Here is a 24,584-nt window from a genome sequence, read left to right as displayed (position 1 = left end):
GGCGGGGCACTGCGCCCCCCCATCCAAAAGCACTTTGTCCCCATGTTAACTTCTGACAAGTTCTCCGACACAGGAGATAAAAGCAGCCTGAAATTTGTGTTGTGGGAGGTTGCTATAAATAGATTAACAGAGAGATTGACTTGTCAGAGCACAGCTCTGCACATTAATTTCTTCCTTTGCCAATGTGGAGTGGGGGTTTGTGCCTTTCCTCCAATCAGCTGTCTTGGCTGCATGCCAATAATCCACTCTCAGTGCTGAACGGGAAGAGAAAAATCTGTAACATGGTGTGCACTTTCTAAAGAATATATAAGGCTGAAGACATCAGATATGTATGTAAAACTTATGTAGGAAGATTTGTTTCATCCCTGTGTATCTTCTTATGCTGTTCACTTCACTGGGTATATGTGAGGGTTTACATCCACTTTAAGTACATGTAGTGGTGTGTTGCCACTAGTTACTAACATCCACCATGTCACCCTGCTGCCAGACCTTCATATATCACCTCTGAGACAATGAACAGTCATTTGCTTTGTTTTGTTTTTGTTTTTGTTTAATGGGGGATATAACTTGGTTGGGAAAAGGGGTATATGGGATGCCCATAGATTAAATCACTTTGCCATCATATATATAAATTAGAATGTTGGTTGAGCCTTGAAGAAATAATGCACATGTATAACATCTACAGTCTCTTCCCTGCATCACCATGCAGATTATTGCTCCTCCTCTGCGTAACTCCTGCAGACTATTGCTCCCAGGAATCCTTCCCTCCTGCACAAACTTATTATGTAGAACATTATGTTTCTTGTCACATCTTCTATATGCAAAAGAACCCACTCTGAATAGTCTCTAATGCTGACTCTGATTAGTTGCTGCTACTAGGCCAGAGGCCTGCAGTACCTCTCCCCGGAGGCCTAGTAGTTTAATAGCATGTGCTAAATGGTGGACTACTGTTCCCAGCTAGCCCAGCTTGCAAATCCTGTGCCCTCAGGCCGCATCGATTTGACACTATTCCCCACAGTCTCTCTCCTGCTCCAGGACTCCTCATCAATGACCGTGTAATGGTGAGGACTTCCTTGTAAGGACGAAGTTCCCTCACAGACTTCCTGGCATGTCTTCACATCTAGCCCTCCACTGTGGTACACTCACCGACCTTTCTCTGCCTTGAGTCCATGGTGAAGAACTTAACCGGACCGTACTTACCGACAGCTTCTCCTGCCCCTTTGCCCCAGGAATTCCTCATCAATGACTGTGTAATGATAAAGATTTCACCCATGATTGTGTAAGGGTGAAGTTCCCTCACAGATTTCTGGGGCCTCCTCCTGTGATCGGCGCCCCCCCCCAGATGGGGATGCCCTCCTGCTGCTGTCTAGTACTCCATTCTCCACTTCTCCCGGCCGACAACTCCTCCCAGTGGCCTGTTACCTCAGCTTATATGGGAGGCCTGCCCCCTACCAATTTCAGTTGGGGATTGGTCAGGGCTCCTCACATGAGCTGCCTGCCACTCCAGTTCTGGGCCCTGCCCCTCTTCCAGAACATTCTCCCTGGAAGCAGGGGAGGTGCCTCAAAACGAAAGTACAGGTGGTCACACCTACCGCTACACTAACCACTCCCTGCCTCCCAGATCAAAACAAACAGGCCTAGCTTACAGCATAGGCCTGACTAAATTTACCTGTACTGACAGAACCTACCAAAAATCCTCGCTCTAGCACCTACCTATGGTAGAGGGTGCTACATACAGTTAAAATTGAGTTGGGGATATGAAACAGGCAGCATGACGTCTCCAAGAGCACATTCTAGCAGCAGTTTTTAGTAAAATAATGAGATGACATAAGAGGTAGAATTTATACACTCAACGAGCCTGGGATCCAGCTGTGTCTTCTGTCTTGGCATGCCACCAGGTTTAATACGCAAACCGCTCTCCAGATTTGTGCGAGTTTAAATGGAGGGGTGATGTGTGGCTTGGTATTTTAGCAACACATGGCTGTGCTTAAGTGGAAACTTTGGGGGCCGCTGAGGATAACACAAGCAAGGTTTAAAATAACAGCTTGGCTAATCACAAACCATCCTCCCCACATGTCAAAAGTTTAATCAATATACCCAGGTCATGATCAAGACCATGAACAGCCATAACAAAGTTAAAGTGGTTGTAAACCCTCTATCCCAACTTCAGCTCATTTTAATCCTTATTAATAAAGCTACTGATAAATGCCTGTAAAAGTTTCCTTACTTGTTTCTTTTTCTTATATTTCATCCCGCAATGTTTGTTTACGTCACCGGCATATGCGCCGTCCGCTGTTCAATTCACGGCACACTCTGTGAGACGTTCCCCCTCCAGCACTGTGCCGTGTCTGAGAGTTCCGCTGTCTCTGGCACCGCTTTGAAGACACGCAAGACTGGGCAGTTATTCCCAGCCTCCTTGCTTGGTTGCCATAGGAACGTCGACCGAGAAAGAGGCTTGGTAACACATGCTCGCGCATGTGTGAGATTTCAGCAAGGGAAAACAGGAAAGGGCAGAAATTACCTGCACAGGGGACTCAGAAAACAATAGCCAAGATGGTGCAGTCTAATCCCAGAAGAAGATTTTAATAAAACTACTAAATACAGTAAGTAACAAGCGTTTTTGGAGACATTAGACTGGGCAATTATGCAACCTCCTGCAGCTCAGCAATTTTATTACATCTGTGGCCTCGTCCACGCTTCTCTAGGGGTCTGCTGCAGGTTTGTTCATAAGTTCACATAATTTTAGCTTTCCCGGCTCTCTTCTCAAGAATTTTTGGTGAGTCTGCTCAAGCCTTCTTTTTTGGCTCATACCCTCTGCCAAGGTTAGCTTACAGTAGGACAGTTATTCAGTTCAAGAACTCTCACAGCTGAACCAGCATGGAATTAGGAGGCACTCTCTGCCACCTTCTGGCAGGATTTGTCCAAGCAAATTAAATGAACTGACAGGTCGCAAAATGCCTACTCTCATTGACCCTGGTCTCCTTGATTATACAAATAGACATTTCAAGAGCTCTCCTAGGAGAGGTCTCGTCTGTGGAAGGATTTTTCTTTTCAACTGGCACTAACTTTTTATAAAAGAACCCCATGCAACTTGTCTGCTCTTGACTATCCCACAAATAAAAGTCCAGACATCAGTCCTAGAGCCTTTTTATTGTAGACGAAAAGGACACCTTATTAAGCAATGTTCAAGGTCAAGAAACTCCAGCATCTAGTATGCCTCGAGAAGGGCTTGCAGGGCCACTTTTCTCATCCCTTTTAATGTCTCAACATTTCAGTGCAGCTGCATCTTGATAAATCCACTGTTACTGTGTAGGCCTTCCTTGATTCAAGAGCAGCTGGCAACTACTTTTCTGCATCCTTCTTCAATGTTTGAATGGCCTCCCCAAGCTTATCTCACTGTCCCTTTACATCTCTGCAGTAGATGCCGCTATCCTTACCTGTGGAGTCATCCATTTTCAAATCACACTGATCATGTCTGTTGGTGTGATTCACCATAAAGCCATTTCCACCCTCATTCTGCCACAAGCCAGTTCTACACTCATTCTGGGTCTTCCATGGATCCAACTTTACTCCACAGTGCTGGATTGGACCTAATTTCAGTTACTCACCTTTGGGCCCTGCTGTCATTTCTTCAAAGCAAAAACACAATCAGTTCTAATTACATCATCCCTATGAATGTGCCTTCGACCTACTTCCTGGCTTTTCTCCCCCTCGGTGGTGGGTATATCCTATCAGTCTCCCTGAGACCAAGGCTATGTCTGAATACACAGGTGAAGGTTCATCTGCCTAGTACCCATGCCCTCATCATGAAGAAAATGGACTGTGTGCAGTTGAATCAGTACAAACTGCAAAGTGAAATTTGCATAGTGGTTCCTTTTGGATGTGAGTGCTAGTCTTAACCCTTGATGGAACTGAGGGATACACCTTTGGAGAGAGAAAGTTTCACGTGTTACAAGCATGTATTGAAGGAATGGAGAGATACGTCCTTGGAGGGAGATTTATTATTATTAACAAGCGCATTTTGCTGTTCTATCAATAGACAGCATTACATTTTGGGTTCAACAAGCTACACTTAAATTATTCATTGATTCACTGGATTTTTCACTCGCGATGTGGCTATACATCATTTAAATTATTAACACTTTGGAATTATTTTTTAGTATCTCACTTTTATTTATGGACATGAATATTATTTGCACTGTTGTTTTGTGTGAATTATATGCATATTACATCTACTGAGCACTGCAATTATTGTTATATTTGTCTAAAGGTTGCCTCCAAGTTTGTTTAGGGATATATTGGACCTTATGCAAAGATAAATCCAGTCTGCTACACACTTTGTTTACCTGTGCATTTAAAGTCACTGAATTCTTTCCATGTTTTTTTGCTTAAGCCTCTGGTCCTGAATAGGTTTTCTTGTTCTTCATCTTTAGCTGTCTCCTCAGCTGATCCAGCCCAAGAATACAAGTTACTCATAGAAAAATAGTACGGTATCTAATTGAGACAGTATCTAATTGATTGAAGGGTTTTGGGCCCTGAAGAAAGATCTATGGGCTCTGCATCTGATGTTTCAGTTCCCCACCTGGCATGTCAAATATATTTTTGCTTTCCATTGGAACCAGGAGCTCGATATGCTCTGAAATCCAGTGCCATGACTACTTTCAGTTGTGTAGCCACCAGCACTTCTGGGTTTCACCCTGGCAAGGTGACATATGGCTGGGAATCCAAGCAAAACATGTTGCTAGTCGTCGAGCCCACCTATTGAAATAATCTTACCTGTGTCCTCTGTGTCAGCCTCCAACACTCTGTGTCCTGTGCCTCCTCAACTGCTAATGTTTGGCATACTGCTGCAGTTGTTCTCTTATACCTCAGTGTCCCTGTACCTAGTGCAGAGTGTGCGCACTTGTCCATGCAGACACTGTTGCAATCACTTAGGCTGTCTATCTTTCAGTGGATTTGGATCCCAGTGCATGACAGTACCAAAGAGTGTCAGGGATGTCTGCCAACCTCCTTTTCATAAACTGCTCTGGCAATAAAACAAAGTTCTGACTTCATAACACCACTGGATTTCACATTACTGGAAACTGTAAAACTTGTACCTAACTCATTTACTTGCTAACAACCAAAGACCAAATATCAAAATGATATGTTCAATAGCTTGTTTTGTGAAATGTAATCATGTATCTGATGGCTATAAAACAATGAGCTATTTTAATTTTCTTTATTAGCAGTAATAATTAAAACTATGGATAATGTGATCTGGTTATGGCAGAGCTATTATCAAGCATTTCCTGTTGATATAAAGAAAAATTCCTTTGTTCAATAAAAATGCAGAATAGTACACGTACCTAATTGTTCAGGTGCTGAGGAAATGATTTGTAATTGTCCTGCTCAAAGCAAGATCAAAAGACATGGCCTAATGGCAGTGATATTTTTCATCTCTTTAGAAATGTATGAAGGACAGAACACAGCAAACAATATGCTGTTTGCTGTGGCAGTTCATTGATGTATGGTGTAATGAGATTGTTAGGAAAGTATAATGAATAGCACTGCTACAGTGTAAGGGAAAATAAGACTGAAATGCACATGGGATTGGCGTCACATTAAAGTCTGTTGTACGCATTGTGCATGTAAACAGCTGAAAACAGGAGGAACAATTGAATGCTAGGTTTCACAAGAGGCTTTGCTGCAAGAAATAATTGATGTAGCAGATTATAATACATGAGGAATGAAACACCCTATGGTGGTGACTACTTGCTCCAGTAGCTGTTTAAGAGCCAGGCCTTCTTCATTGGTGGTCTGTGATGGTACACTTAGCCTGATCGATGCCTACACTGTGCAGCTGGTATGGACAGAAGAAACAGTTGTTTATTCAAGCGTATGTATCATTACTTTTCATTCTTTATAAGGATATCATAAAACTTAAAAACCGTTTTAGATCTGAAATTACCCCAGAACATCATGTTAGATGTTTTATTATGCTTAGCCACACCTGAATTTTGCTGATGATGTATATAGCCTTTTAGGTGCACATACTGTAGGCATAATAGTAATGGTTTAGTACAGAGTTTATCAAACTTAACATGCTTGTCAAAGACAACACCCAGGCTTCAACTGTATGCCTTCACAAAAAAGTAACGTTTTAAATTGGCCAGGTACATTTTAAATCTTGCATATTACTAAACTGAAGTTGTAAAAAAAAGCTGTGGCATTAATCAGCCTTGCTAATGGCTATACTTGTGTTTGGAAGTCTCTTATTAGTGTGTAAACCTCAAAGGCACCCCTGTGTCTTCAGGGTGTCCTTGTATCCCCCCTTGTCTCCAAGTGTACCCAGTGCACTGCCTATATTAGTTTAGCACCTTACTAGGGTAGTTTAAAGGTAAACTCCCGGTATGGTTTGTATCTCATAATTACAACCCCAATTCCAAAAAAAGTTGAGACGCTACATAAAATCTACATAAAAAACAGAATGCAATGATTTGCTCATAAACCTACAGTATATTTTATTCACAATAAAAAATAATAAACATATTAAATGTTTAAAATAAGAAATTGTACCATTTTAAGAAAAAATGAGGCAACTTTGAAATTGATGGCAGCAGTACATCTCAAAATAGTTGGGACAGGGCTATGTTTACCATGCCCTCTTCTATTAACAACACTTTGTTAACGCCTGGGAACTGAAGCCACCCAATGTCCCAATGTTGTCCCATTGTTGCCTGATATAGGAGTCTAACTGCTCAGCAGTCCTGGGTCTTCGTTGTAATATTTCTACAGTGGGTGTGACTAGAGATGTAAAATTTCCAGAAGTTTTGAAGCCATGGGAAAAAAAAGTTTTCCCTCCTTTTTTTTTTTCTGGAAAAAAATAGAAATTATTGGAAACATTTAAAGTAATTTTGTTACACTGGGAAGGGAAATGCAGTGTATATAAAATAATTATGCTTGTAATTATGCTTGTAATGAACATACAGTTTATCCTGTAAATAAATGAAACTTGCTTTTTAATTTTTTTTATTACAAATGGAATAGTAAGGACTGTGTATGTTAAGAACATTACAACTATACAAGAGAACAGGTAACCCCCACCCCTTTTTCTCTCTGAATAATTTCAGATTCCTGCCAATATGCATTTTCAGTTATTGATAATGCTGATCCAGAAGAATATATTGCTCATGCAAGAGCTTGATCAATTTTCTTCTGCTTTTCAGGTGTCATTTTATTTATATATGAAGGGATTGTGTATTTTTGTGAGGCAGTGGTTTGCAACGCTTCCTTACTTGAAGATGCTGCTGGTGAATAAACACTTTGTGATGTTCCAGAAAGCAGCAAAAAGGAAGGAAAAGTGTGAAAAGCTACCTGCACTTTCATTATCATTTTATTTCATAAAGTATTTTGTAATGTCTTTAGGTCACCTTTGGCATTAAAGGATGTGTTTTGTCATCCTTGTAGCATTTGGAAAAGTAAATATGGGTGTAACATGTTACTAAAGGTGAACGTATCCTTTAAAGTTTATAGTGGATAATATTGCCACCCTGAAAAGCCATTTTTTATTCAAACTGATATTAATCAAATGAAAGCAATTTGGAGTGCTTCTGCTGTCTGCAGTTCCTCAGCCAAAATGTTCTGCCAAAGTACACTGTGGCCAAGAATTTCTCTTAAAACCATGCTGATTCCAAAATACATCCTACAACTTTAAGACATCCCTCAAACCTGTTATTTGAAAGATTTGTGTATTTTTTGTGTTACATTAAAAAGGACCCTCTTTCTGTTATATGGTATTTAAAAAAAATAGTTTGCTTTGTTACCCATGGCAATGGCCAGAATTTTGTATCCGGATTTGCCCCTCATACACTTCAAGGGGGTTCGCTTCTAAATTTGGGTTTCGTGAATTTCAGAAAAAACCTCTACGAATTTAATCCATGTATGCAGTGGTCCCCAACCTTTCCCTTGCCACATCGCCTGCCACCAGATGCGTTTTGTCCCTTGCCACATTGCTTGCCACCAGATACAGCTTGTCATTTGCCACATCGCCTGCCACCAGATGTGGATTGTCACCTGCCAGCAGATGTGGTTTTTCACCTGCCACCACATGAAGATTGTCACTGCAGTGGTGGCAGCACAGGGGTGCACATTAGTTCAGAGGAAAGCCTAAAGTAGTGGGTAGTGAGGGGGAACAGCGGTAATGGGAGGCAGGTGGTAAGAGATGATCTCATCTCTCTGTTCCTTTGCCTCACCTCCAGCAGTGTAGCGGTGTTCTGCCTTGCTCTGTGGGCTGAAGAGCAGTGATGGGGGGTGGGCAGTGAGAGGTGATCTCATCTCTCTTCTCTCCCTCCTCACTTCCAGCAGTATAGCAGCCCCGCTGTGAGCACGGAAGAACGGTGATGCAGGCGGGCGGTGAGAGATGATCTCATCTCTCTGCTCGCTCGTTTCATCTCTTATAGGGCGTACACACGGTCGGACTTTGTTCGGAAATTCCGACAACAAAATCCTAGGATTTTTTCTGACGGATGTTGGCTCAAACTTGTCTTGCATACACACGGTCACACAAAGTTGTCGGAAAATCCGATCGTTCTGAACGCGGTGACGTAAAACACGTACGTCGGGACTATAAACGGGGCAGTGTCCAATAGCTTTCATCTCTTTATTTATTCTGAGCATGCGTGGCACTTTGTCCGTCGGATTTGTGTACACACGATCGGAATTTCCGACAACGGATTTTGTTGTCGGAAAATTTTACCTCCTGCTCTCCAACTTTGTGTGTCGGAAAATCCGATGGAAAATGTCCGATGGAGCCCACACATAGTCGGAATTTCCGACAACACGCTCCGATCGGACATTTTCCATCGGAAAATCCGACCGTGTGTACGGGGCATAACAGTGTAGCGAAACCTCCAGCAGTATAGCAGCCCCACTGTGAGGGCAGAACAGCGGTGATGCAGGGGGTGGTGAGAGATGATGTCATCTCTCTGCTCGCTCCACTGCTGCACATCAGACAGTGCGCCTTTGCAACCCGGCTGCAAACTGGCCACGGCCCGGTAGTGGACTACGACCCGGGGGTTGATGACCTCTGCATGTAGGTTCACCTATATCTAGTGGTCAGGTGTCCACAAACATTTGGCCATGTAGTGTATGTGGTAATTCAGGTCTTATGCAGCACATTAATAATTCGATGTGTATGGTAATATGCTTTGTAAGTTGTTCAACAAGGTTGTCGTAGTTTAAAAAAATAGGATAATTGTACATTTTTGTATTTCTACTGCAAGTTAAAAAAATAGCTGAAATACATTAATAAACTTCCTATTGATTTAAAATGATCAATAACAAAAACAAAATATAACTGGATATCATGGCTTGCTAGATAAAAAAAATATATACACAATTTCCTTAATAGGTCATTTTATTTAGCATTTTTATTGGTGGTCAGTCTGCCAAAGCAGCTGTGAATTTAGCTAGTTTTCGGTTTGTTAGCGAACAGATAAATACACTAATATGTGCTGACTTTTATGTGAAAATCCACTTTAAAAGATCATTTTAAAATTCTGTTAAACATGCTTTATAAAGTGGATTGAAGGTCAAAAGGTCTGTTCTAATATTACTTCAACTTTTTTGATTTCCTTAGGGCTAGCACAAAACCATTTCATTTTAGAGTAGTTTGATCCGTATCTTTTTGTTTTTTCATATCGTTATGCAGTTTAAACCATTTTAGCAGAGTCCAGTGAGCATCTTTGAAGCTTTAGGCGCTTTTGTCCTGAACTAATTGCCATCCAATAGCCACACAGAGAACAGATAGCCTCAAAAGATATCTACTCTGTTATGTCTTATTTTTTAAGGAGTACTCTGTATATGAATAGAACTAGTTTATTGCATATACAATTATCAACTTGTACAAATGCTTTAAAAATCTTGCGTTTAGTTATGATTTTCAGTGTTACATACAGTGTATGATATAATGTGGGAACAGCCATGTATGATCTTCCGGCACGCAAACCGTTTACAGCAAAATTTCCCTCACTTTCTGTCCTATGAAAATATATATGTGGGAACAGCCATGTATGATCTTCCAGCATGCAAACCGTTTACAGCAAAATTTCCCTCACTTTCTGTCCTATGAAAACATTGTCAGTGGAACAGGAAGTGAAGGGAAGTCTAATGGCGTCCTAGTTAACAGCACCTGAGTGGTTTTAATCCCCTAAACGGAAAATTGTATCAAATACTTACCGTAATTTCCTTTCCTGATGCCAAACCATGGCAGCATACTAGTGATAGGCTTCGCCTCTCTTCCACTCCCTCAGGACCAGTGAATAGCATAAATAAAAGGTCTAGTTAGGCCTCACCCCATTCTTTGTAATTAGCCACATACCGAGTGGTATACAAGGGTGGGTCCGTATGCTGCCATGGTTTGGTGTCAGGAAAGAAAAATTACGGTAAGTATTTGATACAATTTTCCGTTTTCCTGATGCCACCATGGCAGCATACTGGTGATAAGTAACTAGCTGACAGGGTGGGTTCTACTTGTCGAATCAATTTTTAATTAGAATGGGACAGAAGACGGAACAGTCCTTCCTCCGCAGTCCACTAATGGCAAGACCCCCGGATCTACTCTGTACCCCTTGAAAAGGTATCCTGTGGTGACCATGATACTTCCCTGGAGATGGATTCCATGGACGCCTTTGAATGGGCAGGCCATGAGACCGAAACCGCTCTGGGAGAGTATGTATCCACTGCTGAAAGAAGTTCACGACCCCTTGCCCTATATGCATGACCAAACCTACTAAGTCCAGGAGGTAACCTCTTTTCCCTGACGAATTCCAGCTGGAAAGATGAAAGGCTTATTACATGATCTGAAAAGGGCAATCCTGGATCATGGGACAGGTGAGTGTGTTTATTAAAGGTCAGCAGCTACACTTTTTGTAGATGCTGACTTTTAATAAACTGAAAAACGAGTGGAACTCCGCTTCAAATCACAGAAAAGGAAGAAGGGTCTAAATGCATTGGGGTATTCATGGGGATTCACATGGATAGTATTGTTAAAATGTAACTGTACAATTAGAACTTTTTTAATGAATTGATTGCCATGGGAGATGGTCCTTTGTTGTTGCTTGTGTCGACTACTGGAATTTTATGTGATATTGATTGTATCTATGTAATGCATTCTATGTCCGAATTAAACAATATTTTTACCAAACATGGTTACTAAACATTGTTTCAAAAATATTTTGCTGCTTTAAAGCCCCCCCGGGGAAACTTTTCCACTAATTTTGCGTAGCCAGTCATAGTTTTTTTTAAATTTTGTGTGCAAGTAACAATAATGAAGATTAGAAATCTGTTTTAAGCATGCATTATCAGGTGTTCATAATAACCATAACTTCCTTTTAAAGCATGTTAATGAGTGTTAACCATACAATTTAAATTAAGTTCATCATATATATTATATATATTAAATGCGTGTCTGTATGTGTGTGTGTGTGTATATATATATATAACGATGAGTCAGGATTGCTGCACAAGAAATTTATTTCTTTAAAGAATTACAAAGACATCGAACCGATACCAGATGCAGCTGGCTGCGACGTTTCGGGCTTTCACAGATAACGCCCTTTCTCACAATCGTATGTCTGCAACTGCTTACATACATCACATGATATATATACACACAAGTTCATTAATTACATTTGATTAAGCTGGAATTAATTAACCCATATTTAGTAACAGTTTTTATAACTAATCATTTCTCCTCATTTTACATGGTTGGAACAATCAAATGTCAACAGGTACTATTGTTTCTTCACCAAACAAAGGAAAAAAATAAAAAAGTAAAAAAAGTGAAAAAGGTAAAAAAAAGTAAAAAAACAGGAAAAAAGAGGGCAGTAACAAAAAAGCTTATTCATAAAGAAGACATTCCTCCTGGAAAAAGCTTTCTCTTCACAGTATCTAAAAAACAACAAAATAATGATAATAATGAAATGTAACAATGAACACGGAGTGTTACCTTTTCACCTTTTCACCTTTTATATCCAAACGAATAAGTACAAATCAAAACCGGAATTTAACCCTTTAGGCTGTACCATGTCCAAACAGTTAATCCAATAAACTTCACATTTTTTCAGAGCAAGCTCTCTATCACCTCCTCGTCTATTCACGGGTATGCCATCAATGACCATATATCTTAATTGGGACACTGTGTGTGTGTTTGTTCTGTAAAATGTCTGGATAATGGAAGTTTATCCAGTTTGTCCCGAATCGAGTACTTATGCCTTGCGATTCTATCTTTTACCTTCTGGGTTGTTTCTCCCACATAAATTAAGCAACATGTGCATTTAATAATATATAACAACCTTCTGGGTTGTTTCTCCCACATAAATTAAGCCACGTGGGCATTTAATAATATATATAACATAAGATGATTGACATGTAAAATAATCTTTAATGTTAATGTTATAGCCTTTATGTGGGTGGCACATGGAGTTCACCAGAGCTTCACAGGAGTCCTCTTCCACTCCTTCATGACGACATCACAGAGCTGGTGGATGATAGAGACCTTGTGCTCTTCCACCTTCCATTTAAGGATGCCCCACAGATGCTTAATAGGGTTTAGGTCTGGAGACATGCTTGGCCAGTCCATCATCTTTATCCTCAGCTTCTTTAGCAAGGCAGTGGTTGTCTTGGAAGTGTGTTTGGGGTTGTTATCATGTTGGAATACTGCCCTGCGGCCCAGTCTCTGAAGGGAGGGGATCATGCTCTGCTTCAGTATGTCACAGTACATGTTGGCATTCATGGTTCCTTCAATGAACTGTAGCTCCCCAGTGCCGGCAGCACTTATGCAGCCCCAGACCATGACACTTCCACCACCATGCTTAACTGTAGGTAAGACACACTTGTCTTTGTACTCCTCACCTGGTTGCCGCCACACACGCTTGACACTATCTGAACCAAATAAATTTATCTTGGTCTCATCAGACCACAGGACATGGTTCCAGTAATATATGTACTTAGTCTTCTTGCCTTCAGCAAACTGTTGGTTTTCTTGTGCATCATCTTTAGAAAAGGCTTCCTTCTGGGATGCAGCCATGCAGACCAATTTGATGCAGTGTGCGGCGTATGGTCTGAGCACTGACAGGCTGACCCCCCACCCCCTCAACCTCTGCAGCAATGCTGGCAGCACTAATGTGTCTATTTCCCAAAGACAACCTCTGGATATGACGCTGAGCCTGTGCACTCAACTTCTTTTGTTGACCATGGCGAGGCCTGTTCTGAGTGAAACCTGTCCTGTTAAACCGCTGTATGGTCTTGGCCACCATACTGCAGCTCAGTGTCAGGGTTTTGGCACTCTTGTTATAGCCTAGGCCATCTTTACGTAGAGCAACAATTCTTTTTTTCAGATCCTCAGAGAGTTTTTTGCCATGAGGTGCCATGTTGAACTTCCAGTGACCAGTAGGAGAGAGTGAGAGAGATAACACCAAATTTAACACACCTGCTCCCCATTCACACCTGAGACCTTGTAACACTAATGAGTCACATCACACCAGGGAGGGAAAATGGCTAATTGGTCCCAATTTGGACATTTTCACTTAGGGGTGTGTTCACTTTTGTTGCCAGCAGTTTTATTTTGAGGGGACAGTAAATTTACACTGTTACACAAGCTGTACACTCACTATTTTACATCGTAACAAAGTGTAATTTCTTCAGTGTTCTCACAAAGATATAATAAAATATTTACAAAAATGTGAGGGGTGTACTCACTTTTGTGAGATACTAAATATATACATATATATACATTTATATATGTATATATAAAATAAAAAAGATTATTCTCTTTGAATGAAAGACTTATCTTTTAATATTTTTTTTTTTTGGCTGTATTATTTTTATGCAGGTGCTCCGTTCATGGGAGGAATATGAAATAGCAGCATCTGTAATAGAAACTGGGAAAAAGTTACTTGATGTCACAGAAAGTACAGCATATCAGTCAAAATTAAGTGATGACCTTGAAAAAGCAAAGGATGGAGGAGAAAAAGAAAAGGTATGGTTTTAAAAAAAACTAACACAACGAAACAGAACTTAATATGTCCAGCATAGGAAATTATATTAATGCTATACTATATATGCTATAAAAAAATTGCCAGATAAATTATTGCCCCTCTTCATCTACAATTACAAAAAATGGATTTGTGAAATTGCATGTTTTTATCTAAGTAGGTTTTCCAGGAAACCGTTTTTAATCGCCATTTATTGGAAAAAATTTGATACCAAGATACTCTCGGCCACACCAGCCCTTCTGTCATCTGCCAGACCTACCTGATTGTTAAAAAAAGTACAATGGCAATAACCAATAAAATGATGACATTCCATAGCCTGGACTTTTCTTTTTATTTAGATGTAGGTTCAACATATTGGCCAGATTTTATCGTATGTAATAATGGCTTAGTGCAGGTAGAGTGCATACTATAATGCTTAGCGCATAACCAAATATGACCACAGGTTGATGATGTCATGTTTGGAACAAGCATTTATCTTCTGCTGTATTGGCAAGTCGGGTTGGGAGTGACAGGAAATCTAAAAAAAAAAATGTTTTGATGTTGCAGAATTGTTCTTTAAGTGTGGTTAATATACAGCTCCTTGGGCCACAGGTACAGTGCCTTGAAAAAGTATTCATACCCCTTAAAATTTTACACATTTTGTCATGTTATGACTAAAAACGTAAATGTATTTTATTGGAATTTTTTTGTGATAGACAAACACAAAGTGGCACATAATTGTGAAGTGGAAGAAAAATGCTAAATGCTTTTCAAAATTTCTTACAGATAAATATCTGAAAGTCTGGCGTGCATTTGTATTCAGCCCCCCTGAGTCGATACTTTGTAGAACCACCTTTCGCTGCAATTAGAGCTGCAAGTTTTTTTGGGGATGTCTCTACCAGCTTAGCACATCTACAGAGTGAAATTTTTGCCCATTCTTCTTTGCAAAATACTTCAAGCTCTGTCAGATTGGATGGAGGGCATCTATGAACAGCAATTTTCAAGTCTTTCCACAGATTCTTAATTGAATTTAGGACTGGTCTTTGACTGGGCCATTCTAACACATGAATATGCTTTGATCTAAATCATTCCATTGTAGCTCTGGCTGTATGATTAGGGTCGTTGTCCTGCTGGAAGGTGAACCTCTGCCCCAGTCTCAAGTCTTTTGCAGATTCTAACAGGTTTTTTTCTAAGATTGCCCTGTATTTGGCTCCATCCATATTCCCACCAACTCTGACCAGCTTCCCTGTCCCTGCTGACAAATAACCCCAAAACATGATGCTGCCACCACCTTGTTTCACGATGAGGGGGGTGTGTTCAGGGTGATGTGCAGTGTTAGTTTTCTGCCACACATAACGTTTTGCTATTAGGCCAAAAGGTTTAATTTTGGTCTCAACTGACCAGAGCACCTTCTTCCACATGTTTGTTGTGTCCCCCCCATAGCTCCTTGCAAATTGCCAATGAGCCTTCTTATAGCTTTCTTTCAACAATGGCTTTCTTATTGCCAATCTTCCATGAAGGCCATATTTGTGGAGTGCACAACTAATAGTTGTCCTGTGGACAGATTTTCCCACCTGAGCTGTGGATCTCTGCAGCTCCTATAGAGTTACCATGGGCCTCTTGGCTGTTTCTTTGATTAATGCTCTCCTTGCCCGGCCTGTCAGTTTAGGTGGTCAGCCATGGCTTGATAGGTTTGCAGTTGTGCCATACTCTTTCCATTTTCGGATGATAGATTGAACAGTGCTCTGTGAGATGTTCAAAGCTTGGGATATTTTTGTAGAACCTAACCCTGCTTTAAACTTCTCCACACAACCTATCTGGTGTGTTCCTTGGCCTGCAGTTTGTTCACTAAGGTTCTCTAACAAACCTCTGGGGGCTTTACAGAACAGCTGTATTCATACTGAGATTAAATTACACACAGGTGGACTCTATTTACTAATTAGGTGACTTCTGAGGGCAATTGGTTCCACTAGATTTTAGTTAGGGGTATCAGAGTAAAGGAGGCTGAATACAAATGCGCGCCACACTTTTCACATATTTATTTGTAAAATAAATTAAAAACCATTTATCATTTTCCTTCCACTTCACAATTATGTGCTACTTTGTGTTGGTCTATAACATACAATCCCAATAAAATACATTTACGTTTTTGGTTGTAACATGACAAAATGTGGAAAATGTCAAGGGGTATGAATACTTTTTCAAGGCACTGTATCAGCCAATGCTTTGTATTGTATTGTATAGGGATAACAACACGATTCTTACAGAATCCTACTTCATAGTATACATTAATAGGTATATTTAAGAAAATGATATCAAGTTATTAATATTAAAACAGCTAATGATACATTCGTATATGATATCCCAATGTATTCTCAATTTTATAGAAGTGAAGCCAAAATGGCCTTTTTGAGCTTTTAAGTAAATATGTCTTTTTACCAATATGCTTATTAGGATAAGACCATAGGCATATTGCCATGTACCATCGGCAAATCATTTATGCCTAGTAAGTATGCCAGTGTCATGTTGTTTTCTGAAACCCTATAAAAGGGGCCAGTGTAATACTTATGACAGAGCATACTCTGAGACGGCCTTGTATGGGTGTGCTCTCCGTAATTACGTGTTTTATATAAAAAAAAATAATAATTTGGAACTCCTCTTGTCTGAAGGTGTTTTCACGGGTTTCCTATAAGATAAGGAACGTGAGATAAAAATCACTTTTTAGTATCAAAGATAACAAAATGGCAAAGGAATGAATCGGTAAGATGATCAGATGTAAAAAAAAGGTTATTTTATTTAGAGTTGATAATCAACTCTATCTACTTTAAGTAAAAACAGTTTTATCCTACTTCTTCCGTTGGCACTCTGATATCTGTTGTACTTCTTCTGGTGTCTGTCAGGTTATAGTAATTTGCCCCTCTATAGTTGATAATTTAAACTAAAAAGAAATGATCAAATGGGCATACCACGAAAATCATTAGCATCATAGCCTGAGCAGAAACCTTCTTGCAGTGTGTCATTATTGTTCCATGTACCTTTTTTATGGGAAACACCAGCTTTAAAAATATCCATGTTTCCCTTTGTACACAAGGGCAAAGGGCAGAGAGTTATTACAATGATCAGAATTCTGTAGTGAATGCTGGATTTGCTCTGAACCTCTTAGAAGCAGTATGGGTATGATCTATACCCGGAAATGGTCTGCTCACACTCTAATGATTGTTCATAAATATTTATATCTATCAAAGTGATAGCAACATTATACAGATGTTAGAACAGTGAACACTCTACAGTCATGACAATTGTTTTAATCCATTTATTAATATGCTGTGTCTGTTTATCCAATTCAGCCCCAGAAAGATTTGCCCACTTCCTGACCAGGCCATTTTTTGCGATATGGCACTGCGTTACTTTAACTGGCAATTGCACGATTGTGCGAAGTTGTACCCAAACAAAATTGATGCGCGTCCCATATAGCTCTTAAAGCGGCCAACGTACACCTACGGCGGTAGGTGCCAACCCGCCTCAGTATAATGACGGTGGCTGGTCGGGAAACCGATTAAAGTGTGCTGGTGTGTGACAGTGATAGATCTGGTATGTTTTTACTGAAAGTCCCTGCCTATTAATAAGCCTATATTACACAGTAATGATCCATTTATACCTCTGGAACTTAAGACACAACCTTCCCTGTGTAAACATATTTTGTTACAAAACAGGGTGGAATAAAACTTCAATAACATTGCTAGCAACTGGAGTTTTTTGGTAGAAGAACATTTCTTTATCGCTTCAACCTGCTAGCAAATGTATTTTCTGTGTGTACGCTGTCTGCAGTGCATGTATATTGTACACTCCCAGGATCTGTAAAGTACTGTGTATTGAAGCCAGGTCCTTTTATGATGCTATTCCAGCACGCATGCATCCAGTAGCTGAATAGAGAAGATACCAGGTCAGAAGATGACCAGGAGAAAATGGCACAGCAGTGGATAGAGTAATGAAGGAGAAGGCCAAGCCCAGGGGTTGGGTGTGCGCGGCATGATAACATAATAATGTGATGTATTGATTAAGTATTGGAGTTTTAATCAACCTGACAAATTTATTTTATGTTGTATTCTCTGCAAAGTTTAACAGTTTTTTGTTAATTGGTATGTAGGGGTCCTTTCACAAAAAGCATCAAAAAAAGAAACTAATTATTGCAGAAAAAGTTAATGAACAATTGACTGCCCTGGAACAAGATCTTCTAAAATTGACTAAACCAGGTAAGTTGCTTCTATCTAAACTATGGTGCTTTATTAAATATATACACACAGGTCCATTTAAGAATGCAGCCCAAAATGCAGTGACTGTGTATAATGAGGTATCCCATGGCAACTAGATTTACAGTATACTGTAGTATGGGAATCTGATTTTTTGGTGCAAGTTTAATACGCATCATTGCTTGAAGTAGAATCCCAGCCAATCTTTTTTTTTTTTAATGGGGTTAAACCTCCTGCCATTTTTTGCTGAATTTTGTGAGGGGGAATCCTCTCACTTATTTTTTTTTTTTAATAGCCACCTGTCACCAGACCCATATGCAAAGGACAATATTTTTGGGTTGCTGAGGCAGCCTTAGGGAGATTCCTTTAAAGTTTCTGTTGGGGTTGATAGAAAGTGAATGTAATACCTGTTCCTAGATGAGAACTGACAAAAAGTGCAATTTTCGCTTACTTAGGGAAATTACCTCTCACCTTTTTTTGTGTCTCTGGGCCTGGAAATAAGAAAAAAACTTCCAGTGGGAATACAGCAATAAAAACCTTACTCGATCCATAACTCTGTTTTAGATTCTACTTTAAGTAGTTAAAACCCCTGTAGGAAGTAGTTAAAACCCCTGTCACCTGTTTTCCATTGGGGAGATTTCCCTTTGCTTCCTAACTGGAATTGAGAGGAAATCTATCCTAAGTGAGAGGAAATCCCCTCTTAAATCAGAGCTCCACCCAAAAGGGGAAGCTCTGCTTGTTTGCTTTCTCCCCCCCTCCACTGCCACATTTAGCACCTCCGGGGGGGGGGGGTAGCAGATAGCTGGTTTTGACAGGCACCTGCTCCCACTCTGGGGGGACTTCGTCGCTGAGAGGTCCCCTGGAAGTTTGGCCCCCCTTTTCCTTCCTCCGGGCCATTCACAAAGCGCAGCACGCTTTTCGCATGCACAGTATAGGGCTAGCTGAGAAGCTGCAAGGCTTCACTGCCGGTTTCCCTTACAAAGAATGGCAGCTGCAGCACCCGAGAGCTGATTGAAAATTCGACTGGGGTGCCGACATTGTGGGATCCCTAGACAGGTAAGTGTCCTAATATTAAAAATCAGCAGCTACAGTTTCTTTGGGGGGGGCTGGAGTTCCGCTTTAAACAGTTGTCAGCAGAACAGGTGTTCCCATTGCAAGATTTCCCCTCTATTCCAGTTCTGGTGACAAAGGATAACTGTACCTTTAGAATCCCCCTTCTTGACATGCTCTCCCCCCTCCCATTACTGGCACCCTCCCCAGATCTTTGACTGCCCATACATTAAGCAATTTTCTTTCCTTCAAACATGGGTTAAAGAAAAGAAAATCGCTCAATTCTCCCATCAACACATTCAGTGTTGGTGGAGGAATCCCTCGTGCTGTGCTATTGTATTCTGACAGCAGGAGGTTTTCTTGCCTGCTGTGGGCTATAACTGGCGGTAGTAATCGCACAAAAAAATCCCAACGGGTTGGTTGTACTTAAGTCGATTGATAGATTGACTTCAGTACAACTAGCTTGCTCATAGATGGATCAAAAATTCGTCAGGTTTCTGCTGAACCAGCTGAATTTCGATCTACACGTACCAGTCTACTTTCTTAATTACTAATTCTTTCTTACTGTGTGCATATCATACTGCACTTCAGTATAACAAACAATAATTGCTGATTGAGGTACCGGACAGCTTAATGACCTTTGTCACAACATGCAGTAAAACACACCAGATTGGTAAAGTGTTACTAAACCCAGGACCCTGCATTCACTATATCTGGTCTCTCACAGTACACAGAACATGGAAATGCAATTATTTTAATAAATATAAACTGCTAAATACATTTTCTCATCAGCAGTGTATAGCAGTCTTGTGACTATCAGTGTCAGGCCGAGCACTGGTTAAAGCTTGTAGGAGGAGTTTTCATTCTCCTCTGGCTGTCTTATGAGGCTGCATGACCCCTGATCCTCTGTCTGGACAGTGCTGATTGGCCCTGTGCCGACCACATGCACCCTCCCCCCAAAAAAACCTCTCTAGCAATATACACCAAAGTAAGCATGTGCAGAGTGCCTCCAAGGCTCTGTACTATCAGGAGATGGATTGGGAACTGTGGAAGAAGGGAATGATCAGAGAAGACAGGATCAAATAGCCTTTTTACACAATGCACATGATTAACCCCTTAGGTTCCACCGTGAGTATAACAAGCATGCTTTACTGCATATACAGTCTAATTTTACTGTTGTGGGTTTAGTAACATGTTAATGTGAATCATATTAATGTAGCTAACCCTGCAGAACTAACTTTGTTTGAAATAAGGAGGCCTCTATTGCAGCTCAGCAAGTGCTGTCAAGTTGTTCCTCCATGAGAAGAGTTTAATACTAATATAGATACTAATATAGATCTGTGAAGTCACTGGTTTATCTGAGTCCCACCAAGCTTTGTGTTGAGTCCTGATGAAGGGGAGTGGTGTTGCCCCTGAAACACGCTGGCAGTTTTTTTACACTTTTTAAAAAAAATCTAATCAAAAATAATCTTGGATTCTTTTATCAGATTTTTGCCTGGCGCTCCTTACTGTATTATCATGTTTTGATGGATTAACATATGCTCTAATTGCGAGAAAGGGCACATGAACAGTTGTTCAGCTGAAAGATGTATTTGCTTAACCTGTAGTAAGATCTAAGGCTACTTTTACACTGAAAGTGCCCGGCGTCAGTGGTAAAGAGCCGCTGTTCGGCCGCTAACAGGGAGTTTTCAAACCCCGCTAGCTGCCGAAGAAAGGGTTAAGAAAGGGCCCATGTTGTGGCGATGCCGAAGCGATTTGCAGGCTCTTCGGAAGCACTGCCCATGCATTTCAGTGGGCAGGGGCGGTGTAGCAGCGCTGTATACAGCACTCCTACACTGCCCCAAAGATGCTGCTTGCAGGACTTTTTGTAATGTCCCACAAGCGCACCGCCCCAGTGTGAAAGCACTCAGGCTTTCACACTGGGGAGGCATGGGAGGCGTTTTTCAGGCGATCTACAGGTGCTATTTCTAGCGCTAAAACACCTGAAAAGACGCCTCAGTGTGAAAGTAGTTTTAGACCCCATTCACACTGGGGCGATTTGCAGGCGCTATTGCGCTAAAAAATAGCGTCTGCAAACCGACCCGAAACAGCCGCTGCTGTGTCTCCAGTGCGAAAGCCCGAGGGCTTTCACACTGGAGCGGTGCGCTAGCAGGACGGGAAAAAAAGTCCTGCTAGCAGCATCTTCGGAGCGGTGAAGGAGCGGTGGGGCAGAGCGGCTATCAATGGGGCAGCGCGGCTATACCGCTGGGGCGCTTTGCGGTGCTTTTTAACCCTTTCTCAGCCGCTAGCAGGGGGTAAAACCTCCCCGCTAGTGGCCAAATACCGCCGCTAAAACGACGGTAAAGCGCTGCTAATGATAGCGGCGCTTTACCGCCAAAGCACCTCCCGCCCCAGTGTGAAAGGAGTCTTAGAGAGGCAGTTTTTTTCCTGGGAGCATGATACACTTGCTTTCTTCCTTCAGCTGGAAAATGAAAAATGAAAACCTGCTCTCTAATTAGTCCTGCTGTGCACCTGGCTTCAGTATCATCAGAATCACAGGCTCTGTGCATCCATTTCAATGGAAGGAAAGTTGACCTGTTAATGCAATAAGTTAGAAAAAGTTCAGAGTATTTCAAACGTCCCTAAATACATGTGTTTTTACTCCAAAAGCACCAATATTGAGCATTGTTTTAAGAACAAGTGTATGTAGTAAGAACAGAGAGAACAAGGGCTTAGTGTGTTATGGAAATAAGGAAGTGCAATACTGAGGAATATGTGGCGGTACCTGCAGAAGATAAGTGACATACCCTCCCCTGGCATCATGCTGAGTTATGGTCATTCAGAGTGGCAGTATGCTCTAGTGGAACTGCACCTCAAAAACAGATTCCTACATTGGCCTTGATGCTGATGTGATAGCAACCACCAAATGCTCTGTTGCTATAATAGTGATAGCCTACTAGGTGCATTGTCAATATTTTACCTTTGTCACAGACCCATGAGTGCCTAAGGATAAAACCACCTTGGTTAAATGATTGCCTTTGCTTGTATGGGCGGTTTTGAAAAAAACTCTCATTACTTTAAGAATGTTTTTGCCATAAGGGATTGTACTTGTTTTTGAACTTTTACAGCCCTATGGAAATTACTATCTTTTTAAATGATTAATAAAAATGGTAATAATGATCACTGTTAAAGCCAGAGATATATCTTTTAAAAAGCAATATTAATACAAGGAGAGTTTGTTGCACATGTGTAACAGTGCTGAACATAAATCCTAGTACAATAATAGGTTTCATGAGAACCATGAATAAATGTACATGTGTTAATCCATAGATAGACGCAAATTATTTTCATTTCCATACTTCTATGATCCATTGAATAAACTACTTTGTACACTGTAGTTTATAACAGTGTCATTAAGAATACATATTTATATTCTCTGCCAAAAGATACCTGGCTATAATTTCCCTAATATCCTATACATTCTTAAACAAAGGACAATATTCAACTGTGGGGACTCTCCTAAATGTAATTAGCCTAACTTGTGGCAATTAAATTAACAAGTGTATAACTAAATCAATGAGATATGCATCTTAATCAGCTAATTATGCAAGTTGGTTGCTGAAGCATATGATAAATTAATTAAGTCAGTTTACACTCTAGTCATTAAATTATAAAAAAAAATAGGATAGATTTAGATTTTAATGGCATGAGACTGGAAGTAACCTTTAATATTTTCCTTTCAATAAAGAATATATAAAACCTTGGCTGTGGTCATATTCCACGGTTCTTGTATTTTGAACCGAATATTGTAGTTTATTGCTTAAATGTATGTTTGCTTAGTGAAATGAAAGCAAGTGATGTAAGGTTATTTTATATATTAAATAGGAACATGAAACTCAAATAAAAAAAATTGCACATATGTCTGATGTGTATTTATTGACATCAACGTTTAAAAAGAGCAAATGCTAAAGTTGACAATGGAGTGGCAGTACTTTTTTAACCTATAGAGTGCATCTGACATCTTTGACTGCTGAATTCCAGACATACAGTATATTATATAAAACACCAATGCATGTAGTTAGGTATTTATTAAAAAAAACAGTAAATGTATTTTCAAAACTAAAAGACCTGAATTCGCCTTTATATCAGCTCCCTTTACAGTAACACTCCAATAGAGGGAGGGTCAACACCTAGTAACCAGTCAGGCTCTGCTGCTCTGCATTTGAGCTGATAGAAAACATGCTGAAGGCATAAGAGACCGGAATATTGTCTCAAAAATATGCTACTACTGCGTCTTTATTGCTAGTCATCATGATTATGGGTGAGGGGGGTGTTCTTGGCCAAGCTATGCTGTTATTGCAGTGAAGGTTGAGGATGTAGCTGTGCTGTCTGGCATAGGGTTTTGCGCTATTAAATAAGTTAAGCATAGTAATATGTTTCTGGTTTTGTTGCTTTTCCCAAGTTATATAAAATTTTTCAAGCAAAATCTTTTACTGCTTTTAACGGTAAAACTGTGCATGCCAGACTAGAGCATAGACGATGCAAATGTATCCACCTAAACTTTTGGGTGGTGTTTAGATTTAATTTGTAAACTTTAAACATGAATAGCACACTAGAGAAAGTACAACGTTTATTATTGATATTATATTACTAATAACCACAGTATTTGCATATTATTAAATATAGAACGCAAATAAATTACATGATTGCTTACTGACAAGGAAAAAAGTCCTAACATGTTTTGAATTGACTATTTTTCATCGATATAATAGCTTATTGGGAGTTTTAAGCAAGACAGCCCTGAGCGGTATGAAGAAATGAATATTAAATTGCTGTTATTTTTTAATAATCTCTTCCTGCACAAGCTTTTCTCATATTGCATCTTCCTTCCTGAGTGCTTTAGGGATGAATCTTTTGTTCTGACAGCTCTGCCCTGCATATTGTAATTCCAGTAGTAGAAATCTGGTGACTGCTAAACAGCAAATAGAAGTCCACTACTTGGTATTTCAGTCTGACTGATCTCCAGGAACTTTGAGCTAATTTCCATAACACACACTCCACACAGTGAGATGGTATGAAAGGCGTAAAGAAGGCTGACGATCAGAGTAAACACTAAAAAAACGGCAAAGTAATAAGCAGTCACCCTTCTTTAACAGGAATGGAATGTATTCCAGTCATAATTTTGCAAAATAAATTTTGCAAAAGAAATTACATAAATTCTTTTTTTTTTTTTTTTTTTTTTTTTTAGGCTCTGTTATTTAGTGGCCCCCGAAAAAAAGCATGCTGCACC

The 24,584-nt window shown here is 40.2% G+C and overlaps 1 protein-coding gene across 3 annotated transcripts in view; it reads left to right on the top strand.

Annotated features, from left to right (window-relative positions):
* CFAP54 (cilia and flagella associated protein 54) overlaps window positions 1-24,584 on the top strand; it is a 545,361-nt gene that overhangs the window by 197,910 nt on the left and 322,867 nt on the right. For all 3 annotated transcript variants that reach the window (XM_073620268.1, XM_073620266.1, XM_073620265.1), the window contains exons 28-29: window positions 13,874-14,020; window positions 18,163-18,268. In XM_073620268.1, the coding sequence (XP_073476369.1) occupies window positions 13,874-14,020; window positions 18,163-18,268 (253 nt within the window). The remainder of the gene's footprint in view (window positions 1-13,873; window positions 14,021-18,162; window positions 18,269-24,584) is intronic.

Source organism: Aquarana catesbeiana, linkage group LG03 (assembly GCF_042186555.1).
Source record: "Aquarana catesbeiana isolate 2022-GZ linkage group LG03, ASM4218655v1, whole genome shotgun sequence".
NCBI classification, from domain to species: Eukaryota; Metazoa; Chordata; class Amphibia; order Anura; family Ranidae; genus Aquarana; species Aquarana catesbeiana.
Note: the sequence above shows the minus strand (reverse complement) of the source record. Positions and strands in the feature narration are given on the sequence as shown.